At 35.1% G+C, this 20,206-nt stretch overlaps 1 protein-coding gene across 2 annotated transcripts in view; it reads right to left on the bottom strand.

Moving 5' to 3' along the window:
* The window catches only part of TBC1D23 (TBC1 domain family member 23), a gene marked incomplete at its 5' end in the record, with an annotated part of 33,695 nt that overhangs the window by 8,471 nt on the left and 5,018 nt on the right, over positions 1-20,206 (bottom strand). Inside the window, 14 exons of one of the 2 annotated variants that reach the window (XM_082486874.1) lie at positions 17-61; positions 1,232-1,374; positions 2,029-2,138; positions 2,822-2,864; positions 3,081-3,251; positions 5,817-5,909; positions 6,960-7,082; positions 8,538-8,641; positions 9,610-9,653; positions 9,767-9,891; positions 12,075-12,198; positions 14,311-14,515; positions 17,213-17,318; positions 17,514-17,625. In XM_082486874.1, coding sequence (XP_082343000.1) covers positions 17-61; positions 1,232-1,374; positions 2,029-2,138; positions 2,822-2,864; positions 3,081-3,251; positions 5,817-5,909; positions 6,960-7,082; positions 8,538-8,641; positions 9,610-9,653; positions 9,767-9,891; positions 12,075-12,198; positions 14,311-14,515; positions 17,213-17,318; positions 17,514-17,625 — 1,548 coding nt within the window. The remainder of the gene's footprint in view (positions 1-16; positions 62-1,231; positions 1,375-2,028; positions 2,139-2,821; positions 2,865-3,080; positions 3,252-5,816; positions 5,910-6,959; positions 7,083-8,537; positions 8,642-9,609; positions 9,654-9,766; positions 9,892-12,074; positions 12,199-14,310; positions 14,516-17,212; positions 17,319-17,513; positions 17,626-20,206) is intronic. The other variant, XM_082486875.1, reaches the window with a different exon arrangement.

Below are 20,206 nucleotides of genomic sequence, written 5' to 3'. Positions count from 1 at the left end.
TAATTATCAAGCTTACCGCTCCAGGCTTGCTCTGTCTGGCCAGGGAATATTGAAAGGTATTCTATAGTACATTGGGGTAGAGGACAGAACAAAAGAATTAAAAAAAAAAAAAGTTTAAAGGAAAAATCTAGATAAATAATTGAAATGCTTTATATTGGCAATGTATCTTCTTCAAGGTGGATGCTTATAAATAAAAAGCAATGCTTCATGACAGCTAACCATGAGGTAGAGAAATATTTGTAAAAATGCTACTAAAAGGTGCATTCTTCATGCTATGTATGGCTTACATATAAGCCTTACTTGAATTCTTCACACAATAAAAGCTACTACCAAGTGCCATTTAAGAATTTTTTGCCTCCAATTGTGAAATAATAATTAAAAAAAAATTTCCAACACAAAAAGAAGCAACAATGTGTACCTTTTGACTAGGTACAAGACTAGTAAAACTACTGTTTGTTTGGCACATATTTTAAATCCTGCTATCAAACAAACACTAACTCTAAGATTCTTGAATACCAATGCCTTAGCAACATAGAACTCCAATGGCTGCATTTTAAAGAACTCTAAAACAGGCTATTCAATTAAAACTTTGTCAGATGAAAGCTCTTATTCTTTTACTTAGTTAAGTGTTTGGAATGATGACTTCCAATTTTGAAAGCGTCTTTTAACATGTTTGCACGTTCTCATTCCCAGCTCTACTTGAAGATACATGGAATGAACAAAAGTGGATCCCAGATTTGAAAAGCAGCATTACATCAGGACTTGAAAAATTAAGATCTTCAAAAAAGTTAACCCCAATTTGATAAGACGGGGTAATTAAAAGACCAAAACAGAACAAAACCAACCAAACAAAAAACCCCGACCAGAATCCTTCTGTCATTCACCCATTCCATTAGAGTCAGGACTGAAATAAAAGTGAAATCATTCTTGACTTTTAGACTGAATACAGAACCAACTCCTTATAAGAAGTCAAACTAACCATGCAGTGACAAATTCTAGGTAAACATTCAAGAGAAAAGGCTGCTCTCACGGGTCTTGCAATACTAAGGCAGCACAGTAGGCTGACTGTGTCATGACAAAACTGTGAGGAGAATAGGAGTAGGAAATCTAAAAGCTGAAACTGGAAGACAACTTTTTTCCTAACTAGCACAGTCTTCACATTTCCAAACAGCCACCTGAAATGGGAAGTCACTCCTCACTGCCAATTCACAGTGAGATATAAATGACGCACCTGTCCACTGGAGTAGATGTATTTTCAATAAAACTGATAACTTTTTCTTTCACGTTCACAGATTTAGTCTTCAAAGCAACCGTCATTTTGTTCACCAGGGACTTTACTCCTTTTCCATCACTTGAACCATTAGGAGAATCACCCTGTCAAAGTAATTGCTCTCAGGATTAATCGTATAAAAAGAATGTTATTTCATCTCTGGTTTGTTAAGAAAGGAAACAGACTACAAAACAGAAATCTACTTTTTGGCACTCAGAACATAAATTACAGCATTAAGTATTCTTTTAGAGTTCTATTAAATGACAGGAACGACACATGTCTGAGGTAAAGATGATCCAATAAAGCAAGCTTAAACCTTACCACTGAGCACTCTGCTATGCAAATCTAGAGAGGAATGAATTCTATCAATTTGTATCCACATTAAAAGCCAAATTCTACATACACCACATCAGCTGTAAAACAGACAATTTTGAGCTTTCCCATGAAACTGTATGCTGGTCTCACAGTAATTTATTCCAGAGTAAAGAAAAGCCGGGAAAAGAATTGTCCATTACATATATTCTGCTGGAGAATGACTACAGCAAGTTCTCCTCTACAAGCTCTTGCTCTCAGGAGGATAAAAATGTTTAGGTCACCTCCAACTAGACAGTGAATATAGTTCGAAATTAAACACGCAACTGAGAACAATCACGACTTGCAGTAATGCATTTTACAGAACAGAATGAGGAATTCAAAGAAAAAATTCAGTACGCTTGGGGGTCCCATCCCACTACCACTTGAGCTTAAAATCCACTTACATCAACAGAGGAGTTTATGCTACTTCTTGAGCCTGAGGTACTAGCAATCCAGTGGCCATACCCATTTTCTGGTCCTTCTACATTGATATCTGCTAAGTGCTGCTGGAGGGCTGTTGAAAGGCCATTAAAAAAAAAAAAACATTCAGAACTACACTGGAATTAGTTGATGAAAATACTGTATATCCAAGACTAATCAGCAACAATTTTTGCTCCATGTGATTTAATAAAACAGATAAATTCAGACATTACTATAATCATGCTTGGCTTTCCTTTCAGTAGTACAAAGGCATTAGGATAATCTTAATTTTTGCAAAGAAAACAGTTAAAATACAGCAGCCATTAAAAATAAATCACTGCTTTGATCCTAAAGATAGCTATTATGACACAGTGCATATTGACTAGTCATGCCTCTATTCTCGTATCGTAGCACAGATCTCTCCACTGTTGTAGAGCCTGATTGATTCCAGCAACACAAACTGCCGGATTATGAACTGATGATTTAAGAAAACACAACAACAATTAATAGTAATTATGAAGTACCATCTTCATATGGATCTGCAATCTACAGAGGCTAAACATCAAGAATAACTTAGAAGAGGGAATTTCCCCTAACCACAAACAGCTAACAACGAATGTGCAAGTGCACAGTGTTGACTTACACGAAACAAAAACCTGACAAATGAGACCTATTTGCTATTCATTTTGCTGATTTCTAACCAAAGCCTAGTAAAAATATCATCAGCATTAAGATACCAAGTTTTCTCAAGACAAGGCTCATTATTAGTGAGCTTACCCATAAATCCTCCTTTGGCAATGCTTACATACTCCTTATTTTTCTGCAACAGAAAAGACATTTTTGATTGAAGCAAAAATTTGTAATGAGTTTTGCAAGCATGGTAATGAAACATGGGTTAATTTAATAAAAACTGCAAAGTTGAGTAATATAAAAAACAATTAGATTTTAAGGGGAAAATATTTTCCTATTTAGGAACAATGACATGTGCAGATACACTTTATTTCAGCTATTAAAATCAACAGCAATTTAGTTGTACCTGTAAGAAGTGTGCTAGCACCATGTTCATATACATATCTTCTTCTTCCCTGCCACTTCCCATGAAGCAGAGGTGTTCCCCACCAGCTATGGAGCCAGACTCAATAGATTGTTTTTGTGCTTCTAATAGGGATTTTACAGACTGTGCAAATTCTGAAGGGTTTTGAAGCATCTGTGGAACAAACAAACAAAAAACGCTGCTTGACATCAACATACTGTAACACAACTTGTGAAAAGATATGAACTTTGAAAATGGTTATAATTTGTTAAGCACAAGCAAGACAACATCAGCACTGTACAAGACACACAAACACACACACAAAAGACAGCCTGACCCAGACCTCGTGTTATGTACAGAACACTGAGAATGGTCTTTTCTTCCTCACTCCACCTTGCTCTCCCCAGGAAAGAAAGGCAGCTAACATTTGTTAGTTTATTTTTCCAGGCACCAAATAACAGTGGAAAAAGGTTTTGCAAATTTTGTGTTGCATGAAGCTGGCAATATGGCAGAGGGATTTATTTCCATATTTACATATGCTTGAGCACAACATGTTCAAACTTTGCAGTTTTGAAACCATTTAAAATACCTAGAATTCCTACGTGCCAGTAAGGTCATCCTCTTGTTGTCTGCCCACTAAGCTTTTTCTCATTTACTTAGCAAGATTTGGAAAAAAAATTACAATCAGGAATACAAGGAGATACCTGGAATTCTTAGTACTCTCGAAAAGTTAAGGTGGTGGTCTCCTCAAGGCCTATTATGCATGCAAAACCAATGAGCTGCTATATGAAAGAGATGGAGAAACAAAGACTTTCCAAATACAGCTGAAATGCTAACCTGCTCTTGTGGGGACAGCATTTATTTAAATTGATAGGGAAATACTGACCTATACCTGGAGGGGAGGCGGCGGGGGGGGGGATTCTCATTATCTAGCCTTTACACTGGATTAAATGACTAAAACCAAAGTAACAAGCACACAGCCTAGACATCAGTCAACCTAAATTTTAACCAGGGTTCTCCTAGAGCCAAATGCTGCTGCTTTGTTACATAGGTGCTAAATCTCACTACTTCCTCTATCTAAGACCACCTATAAATAAGATGGATTACAAGTTGCTTTCCCCATTGCCTTCCCTTAAAGTAAATTGTGTGTACTTTGCACTTACAAATGTATAAAACACACTGAAGTTCCATTAATGCTTTTTTGTCTCAAAGATTATTCCCTACAATGTTTTCCTGGCATTAAACTGCTAAAACCAGAGATCCTGGCGACATTCATCCAGCAAGGTTCATGAAGGATACTAACCATACCAACTGACACACACTGCAGAAGTTAATTCCAATACGAACTAATCACATCCAATTTAAGAATTGTCTTAATGGACTTCTTTTTCATCTATTACTAGGTTTTTAAACTATTTAATAATTTATAATGCTTATTTCTACTTTATTGAATATGATCTTCAATTAAGGCTAGCAGAAGGACACCCACATACCACAGAGAAAATTTTTTTCCTAAATAATTTTTGAACCAGGTTAAAATCCAGAACACTATATCATAGAATAGTTTAGGTTGGAAACAACCTTTAAGATCATTGAGTCCAACTGTTAACCTAGCACTGCCAAGTCCACCACTAAACCACATCCCTAACTGCTGTATCTACAAGTCTTTTAAATACCTTCAGGGATGGTGACTCAACCACTTCCCTTGGCAGCCTGTTCCAATGCTCAACAACCATTTTAACGAAGAAATTTTTCCTAATATCCAATCTAAACCTCCCCTAGTGCAATTTGAGGCCGCATCCTCTTGTCCTATCACTTGCTACTTGAGAGAAGAGACTGCAACCCACCTTGCTACAGCTTCCTTTCATGTAGTTGTAGAGAGCAATAAGGTCTCCCTTTTCCCTCCTATATAAATATACTTTTGCAAACCACACTGAATAATACATCATTGTAATTAGAGAGGTAAAGGTAATAGATGCAGGACTGAGCTTCTTAATTAAGAAAGGTAAAAAAGCCTTTTTTGGGGTATATACATAAAAATAATTCCAAGCAGCATCCATAGTCTGCTTGAAGTGAAATACTGGAGAGTTAATCTAGAAGTGAAGAATACACTGTAAGCCAGCTGAACTGTAACTGATTTGGGGAAAAGAGGACAAAGAAAAAATATGACTGAATGTTCAGTTAGGAATTCATAATCAAATGAAAACTGCAGCAAAATCTTTAATTAAGTAATTAGTCTGTAGCACATCTCAGTCCCCAAATTAATGCACTTTCTCTCTCATATTGTACTGCAAAACTTTTAAAGGAGCAACCAAATCCTTTTCAAGACATATGCTCCTTACAAGCAGGCTGTAGTAAAACTGGCTGGGGGATGGGGGGCAAAGCTACTTGTTAAAATTAATGACATCTTTCATTAGAAATTATGATGATAAAAAGAGATTTCTCCTCCAAACAACATCTAGTCTTTAGCCTGTATAGGTTTTCAGTTCTAAGCAAAGAAAAGGAAGTCTGGAATCCCAAATTCTAGTCCATTAAGGACTACACTTCTCAGAAAAATGATGGTTCCACCAATCTCCTTTACAGAAGCTAACTTTTGAAACCTCATTATGTAGCTAGACACTGCAGTCCACAGACTAGCGTCAAAATGAAGGATACTTTATTTTTCAAGACAGACATTTCTCTCTCCTTCTATTTCACTTAGGATTCAAAAATCAGTAAAGAAACAAAAAGCATACAAACCAAATCCGAGTCTAAATGAAATGCTGTTGATAAATGCCCAGCATTGTATTGCTCTGCAGGACGACAATCCACTACAAAGAACCTTACTCCTTCCTGAAAGAGAAAGGTTTTTGCTTGTTAGAGAATTTTAAAATTTTGTGATTATTGATGGGAAAGTACATCAGTTATATTTTAATACTAATTCCAATACTACAGGAACCCCTCAAAGGGGCTGGCAGCTATTGGAAAAATCTTGTTTCATTTGATTAATCTGAATTTCTACAGTTACCAGACCACTAACAGTATTCTAATAGTGATTTCCCAATAATATATCAGCTTGCACATGGGAAATGATCACCCAAGTGCACACAGTGTAATTATTTCACCCCTACTGAGAAGAACTATAGTGGGTATGAGGACACACATCAGTAAGACATCAGATGGGACAACTGAAGCCCCAATCCAACAGTCCATTACTACTCAGCACAGCACATAAGCTTTATTTCCCACTAACTTAAAAAGGATATAAACAGATGCTTAACTTTACTTGGACTAGGGGAAAAAAAAAAAAAAAAAAAAAAAAAAAGGTATGCATGATGAAACCAGGGCCTGGAAACTGCTATAAAAAGCCAGTAGTCAAGAAGAAATACAGTAATCTAGCTACACTATTATCCTTATATTAGTCCTACATACTCTTAAGTGAAGTCCCTGAATCTAAGTATGTCTGCAATAAACCACTACAGAAATAGCTTGAATCAATTTTTTTGTTGTTTAAACCTTTCATTGACGATAGACAGATACTTCGTAACAGCATTCTTCTCAAAGGTACTGAGTAGTGGGGTTTAAATTTTCCTCTACAATAGCTACATATGGAAAAGAAATCAAATTAGTGAGATATTACTTTAAGCTCTCACTTCCCAGATTCAAATCTGCTGCATTAAGCTCCCCTGTGCTGTAGCTCTAGTTGCTACAGCACAAATGCATTGCAGTTAGCAGATCATTTCCAAGGGAGACAACTTCAAGACAAGAATACTTTTTCTTGAGATAGCAAATATTCATCTGTGTTGTTAGCACTTCAAAAATATTTGAGATATAAAGTATGGATTCTTTTCCTTTTCCATAAAACTAGGGGTGGGGAGGAAAAGAGTAATTCAGTATACTGACTCCTTGTTGCTGATTTGCTTGAAGAATCTCTGACACCGAAACTGCCAGACAGAGAGCTTGGCTCAAGTCTGTGTCATCATCTTTGAGGCCTAGCAAACTGCTGCCAAAAAGACTGTGGTTGTCCTAAAAAGGCAAGAGGAAAAAAACCAAAAGAAGTTAACCAAAGCCATTGTCTTTAGAAGGCTTGAAGTAAAACTATATCCACCATGTCACAAAGATTAAACCCGATACACGTGTATCTTGTCCACATAGTCATGAAATTTGATCAACTGAAATTCTTTCTGAAAATCATGGCAAGGCCTGAACTTCCATTACAAAAACGCCTGTTTTTCACTGACCATGCCAACATGATGAAATACCTCTGGGTTTTGTTTTACAGTTGCGTTGGTTTGTTTGTTATTTCCCAAAAAACCTCACATACCTGTCTACACACATCAGAGAAAGTACATACAAGCCAAAGGTAATGACTATCAATTACTTTATTTCACAAATTCACTGAAGTCAGGTATTGTGAATATGGAAGAACTGCAAGAATAGTGCAGGTGATGATAGCTTTATCTCTAGTAAGTGACTTTTTCCTGGTTGCTGTTGCAAGTACAGCTAGAACTGCTGTGCAGTCTACTACAACGCAATTGTGTCAGTATGGCATTTTTGCTTTATCAGTTCTTACAAGAACTTGGTTTGTAAAACAAGATCATCAGTCATGAAGTGAGAATATTGCAGGGAATATACAAGGGATAGTGCATATTCCGTGCAATATATATGGGATAAACTCTCTGCAGGGAAGCTTCCCTCTGAACAAGGAGCTCCTGGACAAACTCAAATGAATTCTGGCCCTGCATCAAAATAAGCGTGGCCAGCAGGTCTAGGGAGGCAATTCTGCCCCTCTACTCTGCTCTCGTAAGACCCCAGCTCGAGTACTGCGTCCAGCTCTGGAAGAAGCATTAACATAAGAAGGACATAGACCTCTGGAGTGGGTCCAGAGGAAGGTCACAAAGATGATCAGAGGGCTGAAGCACTTCTCCTGTGAAGACAGGCTGAGAGAGTTGGGGTTGTTCAGCCTGGAGAAGAGAAGGCTCTGGGAAGACCTTACAGCAGCCTTCTGGTACTTAAAGGCAGCCTACAGGAAAAATGGGGAGGGACTCTATCAGGGAGTGTAGCAGCAGGGTGAAGGGTAATGGTTTTAAACTGAAAGAGCATAGATTTAGATTAGGTATTAGGAAGAAGTGCTTTACTCTGAGGGTGCTGAGACACTGGAAAAGGTTGCCCAGAGAAGCTGTGGAGGCTCCATCCCTGGAGGTGTTCAAGGCCAGGCTGGACCGGGCTTTGAAGGTCTAGTGGAAGGTGGGTTGGAACTAGACGATCTGTAAGGTCCCTTCCAACCTAAACCATTCTATGATTCTATGACATCTTTCACTTAACCTTTTTATATCTTTCACAGATCCTAACAGTAAATACCACCAGAGTAACAAGGTGAAAAAATTGTTTAAAAAATCATCACAATGAAATATTCAAAGTTACTGTCACCAGGAGCTTAAACAGTAACCAAAGAGAACTTCAAAATTACTTTGTTATTACCTTCCTGAAAGAAGCTGGAGTTTTGCTACAGTAATATTGTGCCAAAGAGAAGAGATCTTCTATATCCTCTAAATCGAGATTGGCTGGTGAAGTTTCTAAGAATTCTGAGATATACGAACAACATAAATGCATCATTTTTTCAGACACAGAAAAGAAGCACCATACATCTTTTCACATCACAAAATAACTTATTTTTAATAAGGTCTAACACAAATGAGTTTATTCATTAAACATTAATGTTAATTCACCCTCCAGGTGGAAAGAGAAGATACAGGAAATACTCCTTATCGACAGGAAACCTAGGCTATTTGCTAGGAGTTCAAACCTTCTACACAAATTATTTTTTACCACACTCTTGCCTCTGTATAGTCTTAGCTTTCAGTTGTAATACTAAATCAGCTGCCTTTTCTAAAGACGGCTGACCAAGAGAATCCTGTAAAGCAGAGTACTTAATCAGTAGCACTATTGTATGCCTAAGATGGTACAAGGGTGCAGTTCTGCAATATGTGGCAAAGATGCAAAATTCAATGCATCCTCATTTTTAACTACTAGGAGATAATTAATTATATCATATTATGTAATGTTAAAAAAAAAAAAAACCAAACCAAACCCAAAACTTAAAAAGGCACATGCACTAGGCTCACAATAAATTTAGTGTAATTTCTATGAAAACAGGAGGGTAAGACAAGAACAATGAATTAGGCTCACATCAAGTGCATACAAAGATAATACTTTGGAAAATGCAACAAGTGCAGTAGATTTAAAGAAGGATTTGAAAGTTGCTGCTCTGGGCTTAGAAACATGGCGATTGTTTCAAGTATTCCAAACTGAAGTATAAAACAAGGTGTGGGAGTGCCAAAAAGTAAACACAAGAAAACAATGTTAAGGACAGGGCAAATGTGATGCAACAAAAGAACAGTAAAAAAGGAATTACTGGGTGAGGGGATTAATTAATGAGAAAATCACAGGGAAATAATTAAATAATTCAGTTATTTAGTATGTAAACATAATAACCAATGGAGATTATACTATGTAAATATTTCACTAGCAGCTATATAAGAGAAGTACTTACTTATCATTTCTTCTTTATCTGATTCTTGTGCTAAGATAACGTCTCTGAAAACAGTAAAGTCACAGGCATAGGTTAAGTCAGTAAAATCAAAATGAAACAACAGTAGATTAAAGCTGTGTCAGCAAGGAATGCCACAAAGAATTAACTATACACTTACTTTGCATTTACAAGGATGATTAACATTAAGAAGTAAATAAAGAATGGATCTGCTTGTTGTAGATATCCATCCCATATTGCCTGAGTGACTTCAGCTGAACAGTAATACGAGAAGAGGCTTCCAAGCTAAAAATTTGGAAAATAGTATGAGAAAAAGCAATAACCAGGAACAATCTTATCAGGATAACATTTTTAACAGAGATACAAGATATCTAAAAGAAAATAAAAATATCAAAGTGATGTTAAAACATACATTTGCACCACATATTGAAGGATGGTTCTACTCTCAGAAACAATTTTTATGTAAACAGTGCAGTAATGCTACAGATTATCTGTGAATGAATATTCCTAGTGTAAAGGCAAATTCAGCTGTACATTGTCAGCCTTGCAAATTCAACCAGAGATAATACAATGAGACTGAAATCCTATTTAGGTCATAGTCACTGTTAAATAACAATTATACCAACAAGACAATAATAAGAGAATATATTCACTCAACTAGTTTAGCAAATAGGACTTAGAAAGAATCCTGTAAACAACATTCTTTTTATTTTTCACAGTAGAACCAAGCTAATTCAACATGGTTGCACATTAGTTTGACAACATCACTTCTGTAACATCACATTATGATGCTTTATGACTGAGTAATTAAACATTTGCAAACAACAGAAAATTTTCATTCCTGTTTAACAAACTGTTTGCCTGTTCCCATATTCCCATTTAAAAATACATCCTCTTTGATACGCAAAGTTCAGAGTGGATAAAAGAAAAAGCAGGAACTTCTCATATATGCCAGATGGTATTTGCAATAGCACCTAACTCAAATGCACACCGGCTGGCTTCACTGGTGTCTTACTGAAGTTGCTGATGCATACAAACTCTGTATCAACAGAGCTACAGCTTTCCAAAGCTCAGTATCTGTTTTTAAACACTATAATGGAATATTTCAACATTTTCTAGTATACTTTTATAAAAAAAAGTAAGAAGATACATCCAATTCTGAGTCAAAAGCAACTGAAGACAAAATGTCCCTGAACAATGAGGCAATGACAGATCTCTGATTGTTGCTTATGTATTTCGACACATCAGAAATACCGCTACATAGACTAAGTTTTTTGACAGATGAAACAAGGAATTTCAATGTAATCTCATAATATAAATTGAGGTTTAAGATTTTGTTTTCTAAGATTGTACACCAGAAAGCATGATATTAAGAATGGCAGCTACACTAGCTCATTTCCCTACCTCCTTTCAAAGGGAAGATTTTTTCTAATGAATCACTAAACTTTTAATAAGTAACTTCAAAGTAGTTTGTATTTACTAAGGAAAATTATATATATGAAAAAAGGGAGATTCAGTAGTAAAAAAAAGACCCGATTTCTCTTTTGAAGGCTGATGACTGGCAAAAGGCAGATTTCAAGAATATAGAAATTCTTCCTGGACTCATTTTAACATTAAAATTGGTAGCAGCTTAAAAAAAATCATCTTCAAAAAAAACACAAATACAGATCTTGCAGTTTAATAATTAATTTCAGTCTATTTAACTGAAAGTAATGGAGTTACAAAAAAAATTCACAACGCTAATGGATATGAAAGAAGAGCCTAGAAGAGTTCATCGGTCATATAAAGTCTTACTAATTTACAGACTTTCCCTCTGCAAGCACTGTATCGTGATTTTGTATTGCATATACTAAGTAGCACTGAGACACTAGAATTTTGCTCCTTTATGTTTTAGTCCTGCTACACAAACTTTATTAAAAAAATGATTGAGGTAAGCGTCTCTGTAACTACCCCCAGTTCTACAGAGTTTTGAAATTAAATTGAGGAGGAAATGACCAATTCTTGAAGAGCTGTAAAATATATGTGCCTAAAGTTTAAAAGGCATAGCACTGTATGAGGCAGTCAAATATATCTATTAGCATGGAGATTTTTAAAACAATTAGTAATTTGACTTTAAAAGACCCATTAGGCTAATGTTTATCCCTTTCTACAACCATACAGCTGCCCACTACAAAAACTAACATCATGGTTTCTTACTTTTTGAGTATGTCAGTTGTTCTCATCCTTAGTTATTCCAAGTAGTTCCTAACATCAGTGGCTCAATTAAAATCCAGTACAATAAAAACGTGATGTTAACAAGACCTCATATCTTATGATAAACAACTAAAGACAAAAGGTCTATATTAAAAACATGCAATTTATTTCAATATATGCAGTTCTAATCTCTAGTACTACTCTTCCATAAGCATGTACTTAAATTTTAACAGAAATTTATTTTTCATTATGTTTCCCTACTTTCACTTTATTACCCAGTTGAGTGCATATGAGTCTGGAGTCATCTTCTTAGTATCGAGAAAGGAGCAGAGTTCAGGCTCATGGTACTGAAGAAGGAGTCTAAATAGATGAAATGGTCTTCCCTTCATAAAACAATCCCTAAAAAGTAGAAGCGAAAATAATCATAAATCCCATGTAATATTCTAGTTGTCAGACTTACAGTAGCAATTCTTCATTAGTTGTGACTATGTAATTTCCTATATTGTTTTTTATAATTCACAGGGACTGATCATAAACCAAAACCAATTAAAAAAAACAGATTAGCTAAACAGATATAAATAAACTGCCCTGGAAACTAACCTACTCTTTACTTCTGGAGAGGGTGGTTTGTTATTGTTGTTGGGGGTTTTTGGGAGGTTTTGTTTTGGGTTGGGTTTTTTTTGCTTGTTTGTTTTGGTTTGTTTTATTATTTTTTTTTTCATGAAAAAATGAAACTATTTTCTACCCTCTGGTAAAGGTAACATTGATGTAATGTAAGCAGATGTAATGCACTTTCCTCATGTGGTCCATGGGATGAGACACACTTCCATTATCCACTCGCAGCTTTTTCAGTAGTTTACCACCTTACAAGCTCTCACATAAATCATTGTCTACTCAATTGCGTATCTGAGATAGTATTTTCTTCTACTTACAGCCCAAACAAAGAATACTAATGACCTAGGACTTCCATATTAACTGTTTGTTAATTTTTGTACAGTTCAGAAAATTTGCCATTCTAGGGGAAAGGCAGGAAGAAAAAAAAATATAGGTATCCACCAGACACTTTATACCTAAAGCTTTGAGAGTTACAGTGTTTCCAAAAAAGGCAGGAAAACCTAAAACCTGCCTCATCTAAAATAATCTATTATGTTTCCCCCCCACACACACCATTCTTCCTTTGGCTTGCTAGAGATGCTCTTTCAAAAAAAAAAAGAAATCTAAGACACAATATGGTCCAACTGATTATGCTGTACATTTCCCTCACCTGTTGTCAATATTTTGTTAGAATAAATTCCCAATAAATTTTTCATAGTTGCAAAATGATAGTGGCAAAACATAAGAAAATGTTAATAAAATGGTATGGTTTAAAAAAAAAAAGCAAAAAGTTAAAAGTGAAACTTTTATCAAATAGTAATGACAGTCCAGCAGTCAAATGTCAAATCGAAACCAAATCGACCTGAGCAGAGATTGGCAAGTCTACTACAGATTGCCTTTGTATGCCTTTCATTCTCCCATTAAGAGAAAAAAAAAAAAAGAGAAAGAAAACAGTCTACATCTCGTTGAAACACGACCTAGGTTCTTACAGAGAAACTCAAATACTAGACACTCTGAAAGCTTTCTACAGCTGAAAGTACATGAGTTATGTGACCATAATGCCACTGTCCCCAAACAGTTCACAGAGTGCAACAGTATTTTAAATCAGAAATGGACACGAGCTGAGTCAAGTGACATGACCAATAAATGTTTCCTCCAGAACACCAAACATGCGCTTTTCATAACAATTATATGATGCAATGTTATGGGAACACATCCAGCAGCTGGGCCGGAACCTCCTCTCCAGGGAATCAGACTAAGATCTTTAATTACAGACTATCCATATATTATTTCACAAGGTCTTAATCAGAAAACCTTGTAGCCTCACTGGAGTATCACAGTGCTACTCCAACATAAATAAAAAATTATTTTGGTGAGAGCACCCATATAACAGAATGAAGACTCCAATTTCATGTATTTTATTAAAAAAACCCAAAATCTAACAACTTTAAAAAAATCATTTCAGTCTCAACTCAGTAGAACACAGGGAAAACATCAACTATGTCTTCTTAAGATATTTTGAGACTTAATTAGAGCTTATGAAGTATATTGACAGGAATAGAAGTATTTTAGATACAAAAAATGCTAGGAAAGGAAAGAAAAAATGCTTTCACAGAACATATGTGAATTAGATAATTCCTAAACAATGGTTTCTTTATATTGCATGAGATGACAGTAGTTCTTTAAATGGCACATCAGTCACATGCTAGCTCTTTACATCTTAAACCAACTCAATCACCTCCTGGACTTCAAACCAACAGATACTGAAAGATGGTTCAATTTATTATCATATGAAGGAATTTGACAACTTTGTTACAAAGAGTACTACTCTAGTTGAAACAAACATGCACATACTTTCAAGAAAATACTTTTAATGCCAACAAAAATAGTACACAGGCAAAAGAGAGAGAGTTTTACCTTGGAATGAATTTATTCATGATAGCGTAAAAGCAGTTGTACAAATCACTGCGTGGCAAACGAAGGTGCACCAGAGGTTTGAGTAGATGTATCCAGCCAAGGCAAGAACTGTATTTAACATTGCGTGATTTACAATAAAAAGTAATAACAGACTCAATATCCACAAGTAATACTGACTTCTCCTCTTCTGGCACTGACAACTGCTCTAAAAAAGGCACAGAAATATAAACTGTGTTTAGGGTGTTTCAAAGAAATTGAATGAGATTCTGGGATTAAACGCTTACAGAAAAGCATCCAAAAAGGCATCAAAATACAAGTGACTTTATAACCACAGTTGGATAAGGCATTTAAATATCATTTAAATAGTACAACAACAGGATTAAAGAAGTTTGGGGGTTTCAGGATCTATATGAAACAAAGAGGTAGATTGTTTTAATACACAGAATAGCCCTCTTCCTATTTGATGTGCTCAGCACATAACTTATGCTCAACTCTACAACAAAGTCATTTGAATTTCAACACAGATCAATGCACAATGCATACCTCCAATTTTTCAAAAGCCCACTGACATGCAAATTTATGAAAATCAGTAGTTTAAAATCAGCTAAGCTTACAGACTTAAATTTTAGCATTAACATATAAATCATATTTTTGATCTCTACCTCACAGTAATTTTTCCTAACAATAGTTTACATTTGGGGTTGTTACGGTAACTATAAAAAGAGAAATTATTTGATTACTTAGAACTACACCTGGCTTTTAAATTCGGTTTGGTACTGTTGCTAATCAGAAGATACACTAACCATGAACATCTAATCTTTTATATAATACAGTACATTGTTTCAAATTCTTACAAATGTTGTAATGTACTGAAAAGTAAAAATGTCCCCTATGTAATGACAGACTAATTCTGAATCCATAATTCATATCATTGCATTTGGATGAAAATTGGCACAAAAATTCAGTACACAACCAGTTCTGTAATTAAGGTAACAAGCTAAACACTTCTCAAATACTGTCATTATTGAGTCTGATACACACACAAAGCTTAGGTTTTCATTAGTTCCAAAGCATCTTTCTGCATAGACTCTTACTTAAAAGGCTGACAGCACTTCAGAAAAAATACTGGCATCCACTTTGCTTAGGACAATGAATCTAAGACATATTGAAATATGTTAACACCATACCTCAAATTATGACTTCCTCCATGTGATGAAATAACTACTTAGCTTACTTACAGTTAATTATACTGGTATTTACTATACAGATTGTAGTGAAAACAGACTTTTGTGTAAGTTCATACAATTTTCAGTTTAATATTAAGCACCTCTTTTGATTTTTTTAATGACAAATCTAATATTTATCTTATGAATTATATACTTCAGAAACAAATTTGTTTTAATCCACTTAGATAATGTCAATTTTACTATAGCTAAACTGACAGTAAAAGAAAGAATAACCATGTTATGCCCCAGGTAAGGCGGAGAAATGCCTACACATTACATTAATGCAGTGGCATTACATTTCTAGCGAACGTTTTTATGTCCTCAATTACAAGAAACCCATGAGTCTCATCATTATTGTTAGTGAAAGTTTTTATGACTGAAGTCTTTAATACTTTCCCATCAAAGCCAGTCAATATTCGGCATTTCCTTTCCTCTATCTCTCAGGAAAATAAAATGGTATGTAAAACTGAAATGCTATCTGAAGATTTACTTTAAATTTGAAGACTACTTACTTTGCTTAAACATTGAAATACAGAGATTTAATCCAATCCAAAATTGAAATCTCTATATAATCTTTATTCTGAACTAACTTCACATTTATTATTTTAACCAGTTTAATATTGGTATATATTACAACATATTTGCAATAAAGACAAAAGGAGAACTAACAGACATTAAAGTGCTTAATTTTGTATGTTATGAATACTAATTGGGAGGTTTTGCTATCTTCCAGAAAAGATACTGTGATTAAATAACACAGTGGAATTTCCCCTCCCTTTCCTTTACAGGACAGAGAGAGGGAAAATAAGCCCTACTAGATTCTAGAGCTAGAAAATGTAGAACTTCATTTTAAAAACAGTAGATACATGTGTATGCATGCACATATGCATGCAATAACTCCATTCTCTGTCTTAACTTTCAATTGTGCAAGAATAAATTAAAACATGACAGGTAATAAAATAGAAGACACTCTTATTGATGCCATAAGAAGTATCCTAATCTATGAGTCAGCATTGACTCCATCACCTGATCACTAAATGCTGTTGCATGGTGTCAGGGATTTGGCCATTTTTATGATGAGTTAACAACCAGATCTTGTGGCAGCTCCTTACAGACATACCAGAATATTATTTCCAATGTCCTGGCAGCATCTTGCTTTCAAACACACAACCTGTCATTTGTGCTGAAAACACTATTAAAAAAATACCTTTCAAAAAAATAGTCTTTAAAGTCTAAAATATTTAATATATTTCTTCCCTTAGAGGTTATATGCATTTTGGTGCTACACCGGCTTTTCAGATTAAGTACCAGTCATTACACAATTGAAAACGTGAACGAGACTATAGAAAGAGTGTCTGGTTTAAAAGATGGAGATTGGAAAAAAAAAACAACAAACTTTTTTCAACTGCTGGAGCTTTCTTCCCATTTGGCTCTGACCAAGCATACTATCATTTAAAAGCTAATACTTTAAACTTCCATGATGTCACCTATCTCAGAGTCACAGTATAGGTAAGATACTACTGTTTTCTTACAAGTTCTTTCTAATTTTCTCTGCCTTCTCATCTTCCTCCAAAATGTAAACATCATTCAGGTTATTTAATTCAAATAACAAAGCCCTAAGACAATTGAGAGTACAGAAGTTTTCACATAGGTGATCTAAACATAATTGAACTTACCAATTAGCTCTTGGCAATCCTTATGAATTATACTCTGTTCTGGTAGGTCTAAAGAGCCATCCCAGGATGCTAGGCTGTCCCCCTTTCCTACAACATTAAGTGCAATCTGAAAACAAAAATAGAAAACCCTTTAAATATTTTAGTATCCTTTTGTAGTTACCAAATTATTGAACTCAATGAAGAAGAAAATCCTAAAATATTAAAATTCCCGTACTACATCTCTTCTGTATAGATGCCTAGTAATCAAATCATTTGCCTCAAATCAAACACAATTTCAAGTATTTCCTGCTTCTTGATTTACCTTCCAGACTTTGGCCCTCAGATCAGCAGGCAGTTGCCTTCCTTGAATGATGTTTCTCACAGTTTCAAGATCACAGCCTCCTTCTTCTAGAGCATCTGCAAGCTCTTTTTCCCTAAAATAATGATACGTAATGTGTTCATTAAAAATGAATTACACAAAATTATTCAATGTTTATCTACTAAACAGATGTAGACTGGAGGCTACTATCAGGCAAAACCCACACATACGTAAAGATATATTATAAGACAATTTGCCAGCTACTGAAAATCAACATTTGCAAATTGTTATTTATTCCTTTGTTTTTAAGGCTGCTTGTTTGACTTCTAATTCCATTCAATTTACATATGAGAAAAAATAAGCTCAGAGCATCTTTTGTTTGCTTTCATGAAGTGGCAATGTTGCAAAACCTATCGCAAAAACGCAAATTTAGTTGTTGTTTACAAGCTAAGACATACAGGGCACATTTTCGCCCACACACAATGCATTCAAACCCAACACTACACCTAAATTAAGTGGCAGAGTTATTTTAAATAAAATACTACGTGACCTAGAAAACAGAAAACTTATTTCAAAGGTTTAGGAGAGTCAGCTTTAACCCCATCTTTCCCTGAAACGGGAAAGGACCTTTTAGTCAAATTCAGGTTTACTTAACTATAAAGTCCTAGTACAGTAAGTATAGACGTGTGCACAAAACTGAATTAAAATATACAAAAATGTTAATAATAGTGTAGAATATAGCAAAATACACAAATTCACAAGACAGTCAAACAGCAATGATACTTTAAGTTGCCAGAGTAAGACATCAGAAGTTCAAAAGCATTATAGGTAAGAAGGTGCACATTGAGAAATGACTACTTTACAATCTCTCTGATAACTTCTGCATACTGTTTCAACAGTTCCATGCCGTCAACAATGAGAGAATCACACCTGATGATTTCAGGAATTTAAATATTATGTAGCACAGCAGTGGCAAAACACTAGGTTCACTGGAAAAATAGCAATGGCAGTGAAACATAGGTCCTGTAGGCAAAACTTCTCCCTTACTTTATCCTCTTAACTGTTCTCTACTAACTCTGACATATGCCTTAAGAACGGCTTTGCTTCGTATACCAGAGGAGTTAAATACACAGCCAGCAGTTTTATAGCCAGAACAAAACACAGAATGCGATTTCTCATTCAGGACAGATGAATAATTCAAGTATGACGATGCATTCCTTGTAAACAACACATCTATTTATACATATGTAATAACAGATGTTAAAGTGTTATCGGTACAATTCTCAGTTAATACACGTTACATACTATGAAGTCAATTCCAAATAGCCATGGAAAAAGAATGTCAGTTGTTGAGCTCTCTGTTTCTTTAATTTGCATATATCCACAACTAACTCCTTGATATACAACTTCTCAAGTTTGGTCTTCTAAAAGCTTAACACACACATTTCTGTTTTTCTAAATACCGCCCTTTTTGATAAACAGTTTAACAATCTGTAAGAATGTATGCATATACTTAACAGTAAGCAATGAGCCAACCTTACTTAAGACTTCTCAAAGTATTCACAAGTTTGCAGAGTAAGCATTTTCCTTGCGTTGTATCAGCCAGGTTCTTTGTCAGTACTTTTTGGTAGCACTTTAAATCATATTCCAAATATCCACGGGGGCACAACTAATAGTCTGTTTTCTTCAAGTAATTTTGCAAATTAGGATGACAAAGTACATCTTACAGAGATTAACTTGCATTGTTTTCTTATCTTTTTAGTATTAAAAAAAAATCCCAAAGCCCACTTATTATAGCACTGCAGCCTGCATGGGTGAATATCCCTTTCCTGAGACAGAAATGGAGATAGAAAAAATACACAAGCACAACTGCACATTTGTCACCTATCCTGTTGTCCGATTGTGTACATAACAATCAATGTGGGAAAAATTAAATCACCAAATCAGTTCAGCCAAAATAAAAGACAAGTATTTCTAGGACATTTACACAAAGAGACCAAGCACACAGCAGAACCGCGTGAACTCTGGCATGATCTAACTTCAACAGCACCCAACATCAAACATCAGCTGAAGAGAGCTAGATGGTCTTAAATATATATTGCAGGCTTCTGTGCATGCTATGTATGACATGCAGACTGGAGAGCAACAGCTAGGCCTTGAAGTATAGCACAAAAAATACAATCAGTTGCTACAAATGCTATCCAAGTATAACAGGCATGTGGAAAAGAATGCAACATGTGCAAGCATGTTGGAAAGGTCTAAAAAATTGCAATACTTAAATTGGGTTTCTATGTCCTCCAAAGAAAATTATTTAGGAGGAAAAAAAAATGGTAATTTAATATATGTGAAACAACACTTCAAAAATACATCTACACAAATGACAAACACACACTTGGCAAAGAATGTTTCCACAGACCCATGAGTACTAATTCTACCACTTACTTGTACCTACTATTCACAGCTTAAAAAGCTGTGCATGGGGTAACATCAAGAGCAACTTCAACATGTTATCTGCAAATGTGTGTCCTCTGTTTGTTTGATAATATATTACTATTTGCAAAATCTTCTTCCTAAATACTGTCATCTGCACTTTGTACACTGTGAAGATGACAGGCAAATGCTAGTTTTACTACTTCACTTTAAAAAGCAAGAATCTGATAGGCCCATCTCCTACATGAAGAGATGCGATGCATTAC

This window comes from Vanellus vanellus, assembly GCF_965231255.1.
Source record: "Vanellus vanellus genome assembly, chromosome: 1".
Lineage (NCBI taxonomy): Eukaryota > Metazoa > Chordata > Aves > Charadriiformes > Charadriidae > Vanellus > Vanellus vanellus.
This window is presented reverse-complemented; position numbering and strand designations above follow the sequence as displayed.